This window comes from Protomyctophum bolini, assembly GCF_963924005.1.
Source record: "Protomyctophum bolini genome assembly, chromosome: 5".
Lineage (NCBI taxonomy): Eukaryota > Metazoa > Chordata > Actinopteri > Myctophiformes > Myctophidae > Protomyctophum > Protomyctophum bolini.
Window position 1 is genome coordinate 3,418,264 of NC_137866.1, and position 17,933 is coordinate 3,436,196.

At 46.5% G+C, this 17,933-nt stretch overlaps 1 protein-coding gene across 1 annotated transcript; it reads left to right on the plus strand.

Annotated features, from left to right (window-relative positions):
• Window positions 1-1,380: 1,380 nt before the first annotated feature.
• Window positions 1,381-16,611, plus strand: LOC308316127 (uncharacterized protein; the record flags this gene model as incomplete). The annotated part of the gene is made up of 6 exons (XM_080764532.1): window positions 1,381-1,721; window positions 5,009-5,181; window positions 5,989-6,246; window positions 10,591-10,751; window positions 14,550-14,682; window positions 16,393-16,611. The coding sequence occupies exons 1-6, from the start codon at window positions 1,418-1,420 to the stop codon at window positions 16,609-16,611; spliced, it is 1,248 nt and encodes a 415-aa protein (XP_080620658.1). The 5' UTR covers window positions 1,381-1,417.
• Between the last annotated feature and the right edge of the window lie 1,322 nt (window positions 16,612-17,933).

Consider the following 17,933-nt stretch of genomic DNA (forward strand, 5'->3'; position numbering starts at 1 on the left):
CCCCAGAGGGTCCCCAGAGCGTCCCCAGAGGGTCCCCAGAGCGTCCCCAGAGCGTCCCCAGGGCGTCCCCATAGCGTCCCCAGGGCGTCCCCAGGGCGTCCCCATAGCGTCCCCAGAGGGTCCCCAGAGCGTCCCCAGAGGGTCCCCAGAGCGTCCCCAGAGCGTCCCCAGGGCGTCCCCATAGCGTCCCCAGGGCGTCCCCAGGGCGTCCCCATAGCGTCCCCAGAGGGTCCCCAGAGCGTCCCCAGAGGGTCCCCAGAGCGTCCCCAGAGCGTCCCCAGGGTGTCCCCAGAGGGTCCCCAGAGCGTCCCCAGGGCGTCCCCAGGGCGTCCCCATAGCGTCCCCAGGGCGTCCCCATAGCGTCCCCAGGGCGTCCCCAGGGCGTCCCCATAGCGTCCCCAGGGCGTCCCCAGGGTGTCCCCAGAGGGTCCCCAGAGCGTCCCCAGGGCGTCCCCAGGGCGTCCCCAGAGCGTCCCCAGGGGGTCCCCAGGGCGTCCCCAGGGCGTCCCCAGAGCGTCCCCAGGGGGTCCCCAGGGCGTCCCCAGGGCGTCCCCAGGGTGTCCCCAGAGGGTCCCCATAGCGTCCCCAGGGCGTCCCCAGAGCGTCCCCAGCCAAAAACGTTGAGAACCCCTGCCTGCTATATAACGGATGATTGAGAAATCCAGAGGTTCAACAACTCAGCATCTTTTTGGGGCATGGGATGGAGTTTGCCTTTTCCCATGTCTGGAGTGACCTACTAAGCAACAAAAGAAAGCAGCAAATGAAGAAAAATTAACACTCATCTTTTAGTTTCTCTAATAACAAACAACCTAAAACATGAGCCTTGGTTGAAAAAAAACCCTAAAAAGTGTTGCGCATGCACTCGGGAAGTTAATAAAGTTAATCGTGAATCGATTAATTGCCATTAAGAAATTAATCAATTGAACTTAACATTTGATATTAAATTAATATAAACTATGTAAACTAAGTGAGCCCAGTGTCCATGGCATCAGAGACGACTGGCCTAACAAGTGTAATGCTTTATGGTGTCGCCCACTCACGACTAACAGTTTATTTTTATTGAGTTGTACTTGAAATGTACTGTAATTCTGCCAACTGTTAATAAATCAATCAAATTATTATCAATCAATCCTAGTCAGTTGCACGCATAAACCAGCAGAGGGCGCGCTTCTCTGCTATCTGGTAGAGAAAAAGAAAAAAAAAAACAACAGCTGAGGAAGAAGGACGCGGAAGTAAACCTAAAACCATGAGTCGAATGGATCCGAAAAGCCGGTCGGTCGGACCACCGAGATCACCGTCTGTGAATGTGATCACCGCATAATACTCTAACTAAAGGACCACCGAGATCACCGTCTGTGAATGTGATCACCGCTATATAATCTCATTCCAAAAACTCAATCTAAACCTCTCCACCAGCATGGCAGATTATTGCGGAAAGAAGAAGACGATCCGCGACCATCCGGGTGAAGAAGAAGATATCGAAAACGGTGGTGATGGTGGTGGTGTTGGTGGTCGTAATGTCACGCAGCCGTCATCATGTCCAGTTCCTCCGGGACCTTTGATGATGTGTGTGGAGAACGTCGTTCGGAGGAGGAAGAAGCTCGTTCTTCACGTGGACCTGAACAACACCGTCCTGGTGTCGGACGCCGTGACGGGACAAGGCACCGTGGCGGCTCTGGAGTATTTCCTCACCAGTGTGACCTGGGGACGGATGGACAAAGGTATCATTTATAATATATACAAGTCTATATTTGTACTATTATACGTCTCTAAAATGTTTTGATTGATGAATTGAACAATTGGTGGACCCTCTTTGTAAACAAGTGCTACTGCTTTATTGGGTCGTCCACTCACAGCAGGTAACAGTTTGTGTTGTGTTGAGTTGTGCTTGAAACCTATAAATATGTATAATACATGTAAGGTAGGTTTGTTGGTTTGTTACGTAACTTACATGTTACATATGTATACGTCTCTCAATGTTTTGATTGATGAATTGAACAAGGTGGACCCTCTTGTAAACAAGTGTAACTTGCTTTCCTCCTAGTTCTTCGGCTATATTTAGAAGTGTATATTTGTACGTCTCTAAATGTTTTTTTTTTTTAATGAGTTGAACAAGGTGGACCCTCTTGTAAACAAGTGTATAGTCATTTATTGGGTCGTCCACTCACAGTTATAACAGTTTTTGTGTTGAGTTGTAGTGCTTGAAATGTACTGTAATTATGCAAACTGTTAATACATATATCAATCAATCAATAGGCTGGCTGACAATGACAACAACTCAACTTTAGACTGTGTGTAATCCCACATGTAAACAGTCTAGTACAGTGGTTCCCAAACTTTGCCCAAATTGACACTAATTAGCCCTAATATATGCCACCCCCAGGTTTGACATGAATTAGTCTACGGACCCCCCATTTAATGGCATTTCTATCTCTGGGACCCCCCAATTTATATTGAAAGATCAATGTTAATTTAACTCTGAGAGTGTACACTCTCTGAGTTACAGACCCATAAGGGTCCATTTGGTTCCATTTGTACACTCTCTGAGTTACAGACCCATCAGGGTCCATTTGGTTCCATTTGTACACTCTCTGAGTTACAGACCCACAAAGGTCCATTTGGTTCCATGTGTACACTCTCTGAGTTACAGACCCATAAGGGTCCATTTGGTTCCATGTGTACACTCTCTGAGTTACAGACCCATAAGGGTCCATTTGGTTCCTAACTATAATTTAGCTGGGGACCCCCCTGGAACTCCCTCAAGAACCCCTCTAGATTCTATAGGTCTGTGGTTTTCAACCCATTATTTATTTGGTATTTGAGCCACACAGTACGGACCGCCAGTTGATGGTTTAGCCTCTCAAGACCCAAAACATGTTGTCATCATTGGATAAGACTTTGTCCACATTTCCATGCTGTATTGACAATAGCTGCAGCTATAATATCATGTAATATGAGTGAGTTGTGTAATGTGTTCAAAAATCTTGAATTCTATGCCAACAACAACAACAACAACAACATATAGCACTACCTACCAATTCCATAGTACTAGCTAGCCGCAATTTGCAACTTTAGATTTATTTTATAATGGGATGAATCTAGAGTTGCAATACCCTCCATTGACTCCCCATTCTTTGCTTTTGCGATCTGCTTGTCTTAAACGACGTTCAACTCACCAACATTGCAGCTCTAGGCCAAGCTTGAATTATCCTCTTTCAATCTGCCAAACTTATTTCATAAAAATCCACCATAGACATGTTGTTAACTTGTTATGAGCTACTTTCTGTCAAGAATTTCTGTGCAGGTGATTCTTTTTTTAAGTGTTGGAGTTTGGAAGCACTCGTTTCCTCCTGCATTATGTGCGGATTCGAAACGGGTGGTACAGCAGGGCCGTTCAGTGACTTTGACGAGTGCTTCCAAACTCCAACACTTAGGGAAAAATAATCACCTGGACAGAATTTAGTTGACAGAAAGTATAGCTCTACGGTGGATTTTTATGAAACAAAAGTTTGGCAGACTGAAAGAGGATAAGTCAAGCTTGCCCCTACTGTATACCAGCTGCAATGTTGGTGAGTTTAACGTCGTTTAATACAAGCAGATCGGCAAAAGCAATTTGGATGAATGGAGAGTCAATGGAGGGTATTGCAACTCTAGATTCATCCCATTATGAAAACAACATCTAGAGTTGCAAATTGCGGCTAAGTACTGGCCTGGGGCACCTTGTCTAGTGTCAACCCTGTAATAGGCTTATATCTCAGACATTAATCTTTCCGTGGTGTCAGAGAGGCGGCTGAACTTGACATCAAGCTGTTTGCCCACTACAGCCCAGATTCGGCTCAAACACAGGATTCAGTTAATTTCGCTCCTATGCCACTATACTAGGCAACACAGTCTTCTAATGTACACCTGCTCTCTGAGGCTCCTAGGCCACTAAAATGTGGACGTGCATATCTGTATGTCTTTAACCCATTCTGACCCGAGATCAGATTCATACGAGGTTTACACTCGACACACACTGGTCTGATAAACCCATTCTGACCTGAGATCAGATTCTAAAAATGTCAGTCGCTCTTCGATTTTTCAAAAATAGCAGACCTACAAGCTCGTAGCGCGCCACTCCGTGGCGCGCTATGAGCTTGTAGGTCTGCTATTTTTCAATAGCTAAAGCATAACATAATGCTAACACCAAAATGGGTTCCCGTTCAGAATGGGTTAAATGTTCTGATGAATTGAAAATGGAGTACCCTGATGTAAACAAGTCTTTCATCCTCGTAGCAGTTTCTGTATTGACTACTGTACATACTGTCTGTGATTACAATACACATTTCAACCCTCTTCATGTCAAGGAGGCCCATTATTTGGTTCGGCATGTAAGCCGTGACGGACCACCATTTGATGAGATTTAGCCTCTCAGACCCAAAACTAAAGAATATTATTTTGTCGTTGGATAAGATTTTGTCCACAATTCTGTGCTGTATTGATGTGGTACCAGATATAGGAGAGACAACAGACGGACGTTGATCAAAATAATAATTATTTTACATTCTTTTAATTGTGTAGACTTCTTGTAAATTAACTTAGTAAATGCAGACTTTAGAGACGTATTGGAGAGATGATTTCCGCACACCCAGTTTAATTTTCAGCAGGTGTGTTGTATACTGTAGGTCCTAGCAGAGCAGCGAACGTACACACCGCCACTTGCTGGTTCAATAGTTTTATTTTAAATAAGAGATGCCTGAAGAAGGCCGAAACGTTGCTATGACTCTTATTTAAAAGTGGCGGTGTGCGGGTATCTCATACTCTTGAGGACTTAAAATCAAACCAAATGGACCCGAATTGGGTCCATTTCACAAGATAAAGATCCATAAGAGTCCATTGGGTTACCAACTCTCCATCATTTAGCTGGGGACCACCTGGAACCCCCACAAGGACCACTGGTTGAAAACCACTGAATCAATCAAGTCACACACTCATTCACAGCCTTTCCTTTGCTCTCTCCGGCTCACAGGGAAATGGGAATGGCTCAGCGACGCCCCCTCCTTGCTCCCGCCCTGTGGGGGCGCCGTCAGCTACTACTCCCAGTTTGGACGCGTTCCGGGTTTCACGTCTGCCGCGGGACGACGTTTCCGGGCCGTTCTGGACGAGCACCTGGAGCTCCTTCGATGGCCCGAGGGTTTGGAGGCAAGATCCTTATTGCATTGTGTTACATGATAACAACAACAACAAAAAATCCATCAATCATTCCCTTTTACCTGCAGGGAGACAAAGAGCTGTCGGTGTGAGAGGAGGATGGACGCCTGTACCACTTAACCCATTCTGACCTGAGATCAGATTCATACGAGGTTTCCACTGGACACACACTGGTCTGATTAACCCATTCTGACCTGAGATCAGATTTAAAAAAATGTCAGTCGTCTGAAGTGGCAATAATCACGTTAAACCACACCCTCGAGTGTAATATTGCAATTCTACCACAGTTACCCTTAAAACTAAGAAAATCGCTGAAAGAATATATTTTTTAATGACAGATGTAGTCACTACGACCACAAATGTCCCAAGAAACTAGCTATAGCCGAGTTTGCTAGCACTCTAGGAGAACAGAGCAGCTGAATTCTTTGTTTTGATTACCGGTAGGTGTTGAACGGTGCTGGTTTAAAACCCATTCTGGGCCGGGAACCCCTTTTGGTGTCTTACCCCCTCAGGCCGGGAACCCATATTTGGGGTTCTGTACAGTATGTACAGTATTCAAAAATGTAAAATATTTGATGCTGCTATATAAATATTTGAAGTTTTTCAGAAAACTTAGGTCAGGCTTTAGAAGGCGTTTTTAGAATCGGCCGTAGGCCTAAATGGGTTAACCCACCCACGGCTAGAAGGCTGTTTCAACCAATCAGATTGCTTCCTCTGATAGTAGAATGTGGTAGAATGGATGTTAATGTGGTAGAATGGATGTTAATACATGTCTGTCTGTCTGTCTGTTCCCTACAGGGAGACGAGGAGCTGTCTGTGCGAGGGGAGGACGGACGTCTGTACCACTGGATCCTCCCGTCCTTCTTCCAGCTGCTCAGAGACCTGGTGGGGGAGGAGGGGGAGGGGGAGGAGGGGGAGGAGGGGGAGGGGGAACGGCCAGAGTTCGCCGTGCTGTTCCGGACCTTCGGCTCGGACCTTCCCCGCGTGCTGAGCGCCGTGTCCAGAGCGCTGACGCAGGGGACACACCCGCTGTTCCCCGACCTGCCCGACCTCAAGGTATACTAGTCATCTGAGCCAGTGTTGTTCTTTTGGCAGCACATTTCTGTTTTAGTTTTTAGTCATAGTCTCTTGAATATTTTCCTTTTAGTTTTCAGTCCACATTTTAGTCACCTGGAATGTGTTTAGTTTTATCGACTAGATGTTGTAAGATTTTAGGGCTGTAAGGCATCGATTATACTATAATGCTACCCATACAGTAGTTCACCCTGCAGCAACAGTACACATTACAGATACCAAGTTACAGCAATGACACTACTGCATGGGGTCTAGTCTATCTACTTTGTTATAGCAAATGCTCCACAACAACACAGTGAAACAGTGAACAGTGAAACATTCCTTAAACAGTACTTAATTATCTGTTTTGAATCTCAGGTATGTTTCCATTGCATAGTTGTCTCATCAACCTAGAGTACACACCTTAATGAACTGACACCAACTATTTAAGCTACGTTTACAAAACAAACCCAAAACTAGTTTAGCTTGTAGAACATCCTGTCTCCTCATGTCCCCAAGTAACACTGTCCTCTGAAAGGCCATCTGCAATAACCTAATATGAAGTATACTGCACACCCATTCAGCTTTAATAACCTAACCTTTAATAACCTAATATTAAGTATACTGCGCACCCATTCACCTTTGCAGCTAAGTGTCCCTTTCTCGGACTGCAACTGTAGCCTACTTACTGTATAAGATTTATTGAAATCCCAAACATGGAATATACTTGGACCATGCATTATGCCACATATAATGCCTGTCTGGACGGCCATCTGCCAGTATACAGTGGATAACTTCCCAGTCTTTCTGTGTAAGTTGGGTGACTATATAGCTATTTTTACCCTGACATCCCAATTTTGGGCCTGTCATTATAGGCTAAGAAGAAAGGACAATTGCTGATCTACAAGGTCACAACATGCCGTAATGTGTTGTGAGCTTGTAGATCGGCTTTTCCCCAAAAATACGTTTTTATAAGTGACTTATTTTAAAATGTGTAGCGCAGTGGAATAGAGTAGACAATATATGACACGTCAAGAGTCAATTAGTACTGTAGGCTATACATTTGTGTTCTGGTAATATCATTGATCACTTGTTTTGCATGTCCGTGGCAAAAATAAAATATTAATGGAAATGTCCATCACATTCACAAGCTGGCAAAGTGATTTCCCCGGGTGCAGATAGCTGCTGTATTATCATGGTTATTGGTGGTGGTGGCAATATTAATAATTTTAGTCTGAATATATCAAATCCTGTTTTGAGGATCACACAAGAATAGCATCACTTTATGGACAAAATAACACCCAAAAGGGTTCATAATTTCAGTCTGCTTGAGGTGTAATGCAGCTTTAAACAAAATAGCAGACAGTGGCACTGGTACATATCTGAACTCATCTTCTCACAGTGCGTGCCAACCACATAGCCGACATTTCTCAGCTTCAATGATCAATCAACCAATCGTTGCATATAAGCATCATGGTTTTGTTATGCGTACACACCCATGGTACTGTGCCAAGAGAACTCACAAATCAAACGCACGTACAGTACACGCAGTCAAGTTGTCTACAGTCTACCGATGTTAACCATCTCAAACCCACACCCTAACCTCCCACGGGGAAGCACACCTAAACATAACCTAAGAGTCTGTTTAATTATTTAATTATTTAGTTTTATGAAGGTTTACATTTTATACTGTGAATTAATTGCACTAGCAAAGTGTAACATGCAGTTACACTGCATGTTACAGTGTAACTGTAACATGCAGTTACTACCCACTGCATGTCCTCTTCACTATGCCCGCTGGCTCTTCTCTTCTCTCCCCTCATAACTCGTCCTCTTCACTATGCCCACTAGCTCTTCTCTCCCCTCATAACTCGTCCTCTTCACTATGCCCACTAGCTCTTCTCTCCCCTCATAACTCGTCCTCTTCACTATGCCCACTAGCTCTTCTCTCCCCTCATAACTCGTCCTCTTCACTATGCCCACTAGCTCTTCTCTTCTCTCATAACTCGTCCTCTTCACTATGCCCACTGGCTCTTCTCTCCCCTCATAACTCGTCCTCTTCACTATGCCCACTAGCTCTTCTCTTCTCTCATAACTCGTCCTCTTCACTATGCCCACTAGCTCTTCTCTCCCCTCATAGCTCGTCCTCTTCACTATGCCCACTAGCTCTTCTCTCCCCTCATAACTCGTCCTCTTCACTATGCCCACTAGCTCTTCTCTTCTCTCATAACTCGTCCTCTTCACTATGCCCACTGGCTCTTCTCTCCCCTCATAACTCGTCCTCTTCACTATGCCCACTAGCTCTTCTCTTCTCTCCCCTCATAACTCGTCCTCTTCACTATGCCCACTGGCTCTTCTCTTCTCTCCCCTCATAGCTCGTCCTCTTCACTATGCCCACTAGCTCTTCTCTCCCCTCATAACTCGTCCTCTTCACTATGCCCACTAGCTCTTCTCTCCCCTCATAACTCGTCCTCTTCACTATGCCCACTAGCTCTTCTCTCCCCTCATAACTCGTCCTCTTCACTATGCCCACTAGCTCTTCTCTCCCCTCATAACTCGTCCTCTTCACTATGCCCACTAGCTCTTCTCTCCCCTCATAACTCGTCCTCTTCACTATGCCCACTAGCTCTTCTCTCCCCTCATAACTCGTCCTCTTCACTATGCCCACTAGCTCTTCTCTTCTCTCATAACTCGTCCTCTTCACTATGCCCACTAGCTCTTCTCTCCCCTCATAACTCGTCCTCTTCACTATGCCCACTAGCTCTTCTCTCCCCTCATAACTCGTCCTCTTCACTATGCCCACTAGCTCTTCTCTCCCCTCATAACTCGTCCTCTTCACTATGCCCACTAGCTCTTCTCTCCCCTCATAACTCGTCCTCTTCACTATGCCCACTGGCTCTTCTCTCCCCTCATAACTCGTCCTCTTCACTATGCCCACTAGCTCTTCTCTCCCCTCATAACTCGTCCTCTTCACTATGCCCACTAGCTCTTCTCTCCCCTCATAACTCGTCCTCTTCACTATGCCCACTGGCTCTTCTCTCCCCTCATAACTCGTCCTCTTCACTATGCCCACTGGCTCTTCTCTCCCCTCATAACTCGTCCTCTTCACTATGCCCACTAGCTCTTCTCTCCCCTCATAACTCGTCCTCTTCACTATGCCCACTAGCTCTTCTCTCCCCTCATAGCTCGTCCTCTTCACTATGCCCACTAGCTCTTCTCTCCCCTCATAGCTCGTCCTCTTCACTATGCCCACTAGCTCTTCTCTCCCCTCATAGCTCGTCCTCTTCACTATGCCCACTGGCTCTTCTCTCCCCTCATAACTCGTCCTCTTCACTATGCCCACTAGCTCTTCTCTCCCCTCATAGCTCGTCCTCTTCACTATGCCCACTAGCTCTTCGTCCTCTTCACTATGCCCACTAGCTCTTCTCTTCTCTCCCCTCATAACTCGTCCTCTTCACTATGCCCACTAGCTCTTCTCTCCCCTCATAGCTCGTCCTCTTCACTATGCCCACTGGCTCTTCTCTCTCCTCATAACTCGTCCTCTTCACTATGCCCACTAGCTCTTCTCTCCCCTCATAGCTCGTCCTCTTCACTATGCCCACTGGCTCTTCTCTCTCCTCATAACTCGTCCTCTTCACTATGCCCACTAGCTCTTCTCTCCCCTCATAGCTCGTCCTCTTCACTATGCCCACTGGCTCTTCTCTCCCCTCATAACTCGTCCTCTTCACTATGCCCACTAGCTCTTCTCTCCCCTCATAGCTCGTCCTCTTCACTATGCCCACTAGCTCTTCTCTCCCCTCATAACTCGTCCTCTTCACTATGCCCACTAGCTCTTCTCTCCCCTCATAGCTCGTCCTCTTCACTATGCCCACTGGCTCTTCTCTCCCCTCATAACTCGTCCTCTTCACTATGCCCACTAGCTCTTCTCTCCCCTCATAACTCGTCCTCTTCACTATGCCCACTAGCTCTTCTCTCCCCTCATAACTCGTCCTCTTCACTATGCCCACTGGCTCTTCTCTCCCCTCATAACTCGTCCTCTTCACTATGCCCACTAGCTCTTCTCTCCCCTCATAACTCGTCCTCTTCACTATGCCCACTGGCTCTTCTCTCCCCTCATAGCTCGTCCTCTTCACTATGCCCACTGGCTCTTCTCTCCCCTCATAGCTCGTCCTCTTCACTATGCCCACTAGCTCTTCTCTCCCCTCATAGCTCGTCCTCTTCACTATGCCCACTGGCTCTTCTCTCCCCTCATAGCTCGTCCTCTTCACTATGCCCACTGGCTCTTCTCTCCCCTCATAGCTCGTCCTCTTCACTATGCCCACTAGCTCTTCTCTTCTCTCCCCTCAGCTCAGCGTGAACTCGACTCCGGGGAAGATCCGCTGCAGTAAGAAGAGCGTCGTTCTGAGCCGGGCGTCGGAGCACGTGTCCACGCATCACGGAGAGAGAGGCCTGTACCAGTACCTGAGCTCGGTCCACGGCCTGGGAGGGTTCCAGGACCACTTTGACTGGTACCGACAAGTTTCACCACTTTGACTGGTACCGACAAGTTACACCACTTTGACTGGTACCGACAACTTACACCACTTTGACTGGTACCGACAGGTTACACCACTTTGACTTAGGGTTGTCTACCGATAGCCGTTAGCCGTTAGCCGTTTATTAATTTGTTTACCGACAACACTAACGGCTAATGGTTCACCGATAAAAAAATATATTTTTTATTTTGAAGCGCCGAGAGCGGGCACCGCGGCCAAAGAACCAAACCCCTCTTTCCACCTTTACTGTCAGTGCAACCACGCATGTGCCGTGACTTACTTCCCCCAAAACAAAAACACCAAAACAACTGCATGTAGTGGACTGCATGGAAGCAGGAGGGAAAAAGAAAAAAAGACGAACACACACACACACACACACAGCATTGCGCGCCCGCAGATCTGCCCTTCGTGCAACGAACGTTAACTTGGTTCCTTAAACGGCAGATCATATGGATCATAGAACGAACGTACCGGGTCCGGTATGCTGTTAGCTTGTTGCTAACGGGACCCCCCCCCCCCCCCCCCTCTCTCTCTCTCTCTCTCTCTCTCTCTCTCTCTCTCTCTCTCTCTCAGACGTTCTCTCTCTCTCGCGCGTTAGAGAGACGCTCTCTCAACACGTCTTTCTTTCTTTCTTTCTTTCTTTCTCTCTCTCTCTCTCTCTCTCTCTCTCTCCCTAATCCTTCCTGATCGGTCCGCGATACATGTGTGATGTGTCCGTATAGAAGACTGTAGCCAACGCACTAGTGCACTGATTGACAGCAGGCCGCGTGTAAACGGTGTATTTGTCTATTTTTAATGCGCAAAACAGCGCTTTTCTTTTCTTAACGGCTAACGGTTAATTAGCCGGCAAGTCCTGGCGGTAACCGGTTAATACAATCTTTCCATTTGGCCATCCCTACTTTGACTGGTACCGACAGGTTACACCACTTTGACTGGTACCGACAGGTTACACCACTTTGACTGGTACCGACAACTTACACCACTTTGACTGGTACCGACAACTTACACCACTTTGACTGGTACCGACAACTTACACCACTTTGACTGGTACCGACAACTTACACCACTTTGACTGGTACCGACAACTTACACCACTTTGACTGGTACCGACAACTTACACCACTTTGACTGGTACCGACAACTTACACCACTTTGACTGGTACCGACAGGTTACACCACTTTGACTGGTACCGACAACTTACACCACTTTGACTGGTACCGACAAGTTACACCACTTTGACTGGTACCGACAACTTACACCACTTTGACTGGTACCGACAACTTACACCACTTTGACTGGTACCGACAGGTTACACCACTTTGACTGGTACCGACAGGTTACACCACTTTGACTGGTACCGACAACTTACACCACTTTGACTGGTACCGACAACTTACACCACTTTGACTGGTACCGACAACTTACACCACTTTGACTGGTACCGACAACTTACACCACTTTGACTGGTACCGACAACTTACACCACTTTGACTGGTACCGACAGGTTACACCACTTTGACTGGTACCGACTGGTACCGACAACACTTTGACTGGTACCGACAACTTACACCACTTTGACTGGTACCGACAACTTACACCACTTTGACTGGTACCGACAACTTACACCACTTTGACTGGTACCGACAACTTACACCACTTTGACTGGTACCGACAACCTACACCACTTTGACTGGTACCGACAACTTACACCACTTTGACTGGTACCGACAACTTACACCACTTTGACTGGTACCGACAACTTACACCACTTTGACTGGTACCGACAACTTACACCACTTTGACTGGTACCGACAACTTACACCACTTTGACTGGTACCGACAACTTACACCACTTTGACTGGTACCGACAACTTACACCACTTTGACTGGTACCGACAACTTACACCACTTTGACTGGTACCGACAACTTACACCACTTTGACTGGTACCGACAGGTTACACCACTTTGACTGGTACCGACAGGTTACACCACTTTGACTGGTACCGACAGGTTACACCACTTTGACTGGTACCGACAACTTACACCACTTTGACTGGTACCGACTGGTACCGATAACACTTTGACTGGTACCGACAACTTACACCACTTTGACTGGTACCGACAGGTTACACCACTTTGACTGGTACCGACAACTTACACCACTTTGACTGGTACCGACTGGTACCGATAACACTTTGACTGGTACCGACAAGTTACACCACTTTGACTGGTACCGACAAGTTACACCACTTTGACTGGTACCGACAACTTACACCACTTTGACTGGTACCGACAACTTACACCACTTTGACTGGTACCGACAACTTACACCACTTTGACTGGTACCGACAACTTACACCACTTTGACTGGTACCGACAACTTACACCACTTTGACTGGTACCGACAAGTTACACCACTTTGACTGGTACCGACAAGTTACACCACTTTGACTGGTACCGACAAGTTACACCACTTTGACTGGTACCGACTGGTACCGATAACACTTTGACTGGTACCGACAAGTTACACCACTTTGACTGGTACCGACAAGTTACACCACTTTGACTGGTACCGACAACTTACACCACTTTGACTGGTACCGACAACTTACACCACTTTGACTGGTACCGACAACTTACACCACTTTGACTGGTACCGACAACTTACACCACTTTGACTGGTACCGACAAGTTACACCACTTTGACTGGTACCGACAAGTTACACCACTTTGACTGGTACCGACAGGTTACACCACTTTGACTGGTACCGACAAGTTACACCACTTTGACTGGTACCGACAACTTACACCACTTTGACTGGTACCGACAAGTTACACCACTTTGACTGGTACCGACAAGTTACACCACTTTGACTGGACAACTTACACCACTTTGACTGGTACCGACAAGTTACACCACTTTGACTGGTACCGACAAGTTACACCACTTTGACTGGTACCGACAACTTACACCACTTTGACTGGTACCGACAACTTACACCACTTTGACTGGTACCGACTGGTACCGATAACACTTTGACTGGTACCGACAACTTACACCACTTTGACTGGTACCGACAAGTTACACCACTTTGACTGGTACCGACAACTTACACCACTTTGACTGGTACCGACAAGTTACACCACTTTGACTGGTACCGACAGGTTACACCACTTTGACTGGTACCGACAACTTACACCACTTTGACTGGTACCGACAACTTACACCACTTTGACTGGTACCGACAAGTTACACCACTTTGACTGGTACCGACAGGTTACACCACTTTGACTGGTACCGACAACTTACACCACTTTGACTGGTACCGACTGGTACCGACAAGTTACACCACTTTGACTGGTACCGACAAGTTACACCACGCCTGTAACACTTTGACTGGTACCGACTGGTACCGACAACACTTTGACTGGTACCGACAACACGCCTGTGGTGCAGCGGTGCTGCCGCGGGCCACTCACTATCGCTGCAACCGTTCACTAATCAATTTAACACTTTTTTGACCGTGTAATTAGTTTATCTTTGACCACCCTTTGTGTTTGCGGGTGTTTTTCACCAACCGTTGAAGAATCACCCGGTATTGTGCGTCGTTCTAAAAATGTCATCCTGACAGTTTTCTGAAAAAGCTATGTTTCTATGTGTCAGTCGTTCTTCTTCAAGAGATTGTAAGATTATTTATTTGTTTAGTAAATGGTTTTCTGTGTCTGACTGACCCCCCCCCTCTCCTCACTGACCCTCACCTCTCTGCAGGTGGGCCCGGAACACCTACTCCATCCTGGGGGGGAAGCCGCTGTGGGTCGACCCCTTTGACCCGCACGTCCAGCACATCTTCATCGACGACAACATCAGGCAGAATGACCAGGACACCATCGTGCATCCCAGGGTACACAACTACACACTGACCTGTATACTGATCTATTGATCTGATATTATACTGTATATATATCCATCCCATGGTACACACTGACCTGATATTTATATCCATACAGGGTACACACTGACCTGTATACTGATCCATTGATCTGATATTACATATATATATATATATATATATTATATCCATACAGGGTACACACTGACCTGTATACTGATCCATTGATATGATATTATATTTACAATGTATATATATATCTTCTGTCGAGAAGAAAACACCTAACTCCATTTTTGATTATTATTCTCTTTTTTGTTTCTCCATAAATGGAACCAATGTAAAGTAGTAAAAAGCGCTTGGGACAAAAACCTCTTAATAGCTCCATTGTACCCTCCAACTGTCTGCTGAAGCAGTGGTCCCCAAACCTTTTCATGTCAAGGACCCCCAAATCCCCCCAAATGTTACAGACCCTTTGCTTCCGAGCTATTATTTAGCTGGGGGACCCCCCCCCCCCCGAACTCCCTCAAGGACCCCTGGGGGTCCCCGGACCCCACTTTGGGAACCAGTTAACTCCACCACCACCTCTCTCCCTCTCATATATAACCAGTTAACTCCACCACCACCTCTCTCCCTCTCATATATAACCAGTTAACTCCACCACCACCTCTCTCTCCCTCTCATGCAAGCAATTGAAGTGAAGTGCTTGTCCAACAATCAGTTTGTTGCAGCAGTTGTAGTAACTTTAGGGCTCCATAGGGTGGTGCTACAGTACTGGAGATTAGAACACTCATGATAAAACGTTTATGTTGTACTATTACTAGAAGGAAAAAAAAAACTTCCGGTTTCAGTCCCTTGTCACACTTTGCCAATCTATGTAGAAGAGGACTGGCCCCATGTCATAACTCTCATCTGTTTACAGTAAATGGTAAATGGTGCATTTATATAGAGCCTTTAATCCAAGGCACTTTACATAGATTGTGCATTATACATTCACCCATTCACACACACATTCATACACCGATTGCGGCGGAAGCCATGCAAGGTACCAACCAGCACATCGGGAGCAATTCCAGGGGTTCAGTGTCTTGCCCAAGGACATTTCGACATGTAGACAGGAGGAGGAGCCGGGATTCGAACCGCCTACAATTTACAATTTAGGCATTTAGCAGACGCTCTTAATCCAGAGCGATTTACATTAAGCAAGAACAAAAAAGCATGGGAATACATCACATGAAAACATTTATCATGAAACATGCGTAAGCTAAGAAAGTAACAGTGGAATATCTATAGAATGAAACTATACATATATACTATACTATGCTATACATTATGTACTATGACGTGCTATGACTACATACAATGCAATTATAGTGCTGTCTACATGGGGTGCATACTTAGTGTAGACTAGTCATGGGTTAGGTTTAGGTGTGCTGCCCCGTGGGAGGTTAGGTTTAGGGTGAGGGTTTGAGGTGGGTTGTAGTTGTAGGACTAATGACTGGTCTAACCAATGACTAGTCTAAACCAAAAACTGTCTAAACTAAGTACTGCACCCGTCTACATAACATGCTATAAGTCTGTATCAAATGCTATACAAGTCTACAGAAATGCTATCTAAGGGGGTATAGCAGGGTAAGTGCTATGGGCCATGATGGATCATTGGACGACCTGCTCCACAGTCGCCCCGGCACTGGTTATAACCCTCTCTCTCTCTCTCCCCCCCAGGTCTTCTTGTCCCAGGGCAGCGGTGAGACCCGGACAGCCTTCACGTCGGAGCTGTACGACATCAACCTGGTACAGAACGACCTGCTGCGGGCCATCTCCGACCCGGGCTACTTCACCCAGCGCGTCCGCATCTGCCAGGCCAACAACTGCCGGACCGATGTCCAGCAAGGAGGAGGGGGAGGAGGGGGAGGAGGGGGGGGAGGAGGGGGAGCGGGCTAGAGGAGCCACAGCGCCACCTCTCCGCTGTCCGCTCCGTCCGTCGCGTCCCATGCCGCCGCTCCGCCTCCTGGCGGTCTCAGCCAGGACCGTTACAGACCGCTACAAGCATTAACCCATTTTGGTTACTGTTAGCCTTACGCTGTGCTTTAGCTATTTAAAAAAATAGCAGACCTACAAGCTCGTAGCGCACCACCGAGTGGCGCGCTACGAGCTTGTAGGTCTGCTATTTTTTGGGGAAAAAATCGACATAAGAAACATAGCTTTTTCAAGAAAAACTGTCAGGATGTATAGAAGACGTTCTTAGAATCTGATCTCGGGTCAGAATGGGTTCAAATGGCCTAGATCGGGGTTGAGATTTTGGGGTCAGCTGTTCAACAGGAATACGTACTTATGGGGAGCACTATGTATTTATTAAGTTGTAGCTCTTGAGAGTTGTACGAATGTAACACAAGTGGACCCTATACATTTTGTACAATCTCAGAGTAAAAATGTAGCACTGGAGGATTTGATGTAACTGCGAGTTTGCGATTCATATTTAAAGGACCACTTCACCACTTTTCAACCTATCTTCATAATAGCTCCTCACTAATAATCATGAAAAAATGGCGCAATATTTTTTCTTCTCGGTCTGTGTCTCATAGGAGGGCAGTTTAGAAACCGTCTTCCAGTGACATCATCGATGGGGAATACAAGCTAATAGAAACTGCAGGCTTTCTAGTCCTGAAAAGTTGCAATGCGAAAATGGAAGCCATCGTTTTCACGATAATAAAAATCTAAACATTTTTGTAAAAAAAATCTTGTTTAAAAAAAATCTGCCTAATGATGATGTCACTGGAAGACTGTTTCTAAACTGCCCACAGCCCTCCTATGAGACACAGACCGAGTAGAAAAAAATCGTGCCATTTCATCATGATTATTAGTGAGGACCTATTATATGAAGATAGGTTGAAAAGTGGTGAAGTGGTCCTTTAAGCAGCTTAAGCAGCCCAGACACTTTCACTGCATCCGACTGACAAAGGGTCGACGGGAGGCCTTTTAGATCTTGCGTCGGATAATTGGCCTAATTGGGTTAAATTTGGGTCCAATTAACCCAGCAGCCCCGGCCAGCCAGTCGGTGTCACGTTGGGTTTACAGCGTCTCGCTCTTCAACTGCATGCCATCATTAGCCTCGAGCTGTGTGGCGTGCATGTTCGTTATTCACCTGGGCTGCTTTTCAGTTACCATAATATTTTTTACAACACAGGCTCTATAGGAAATCTGTGCGTGTGTGTGTGTGTGTGTGCGCGCGTTTAGAGCTATTTATTTTATACACTGCTAGTAGT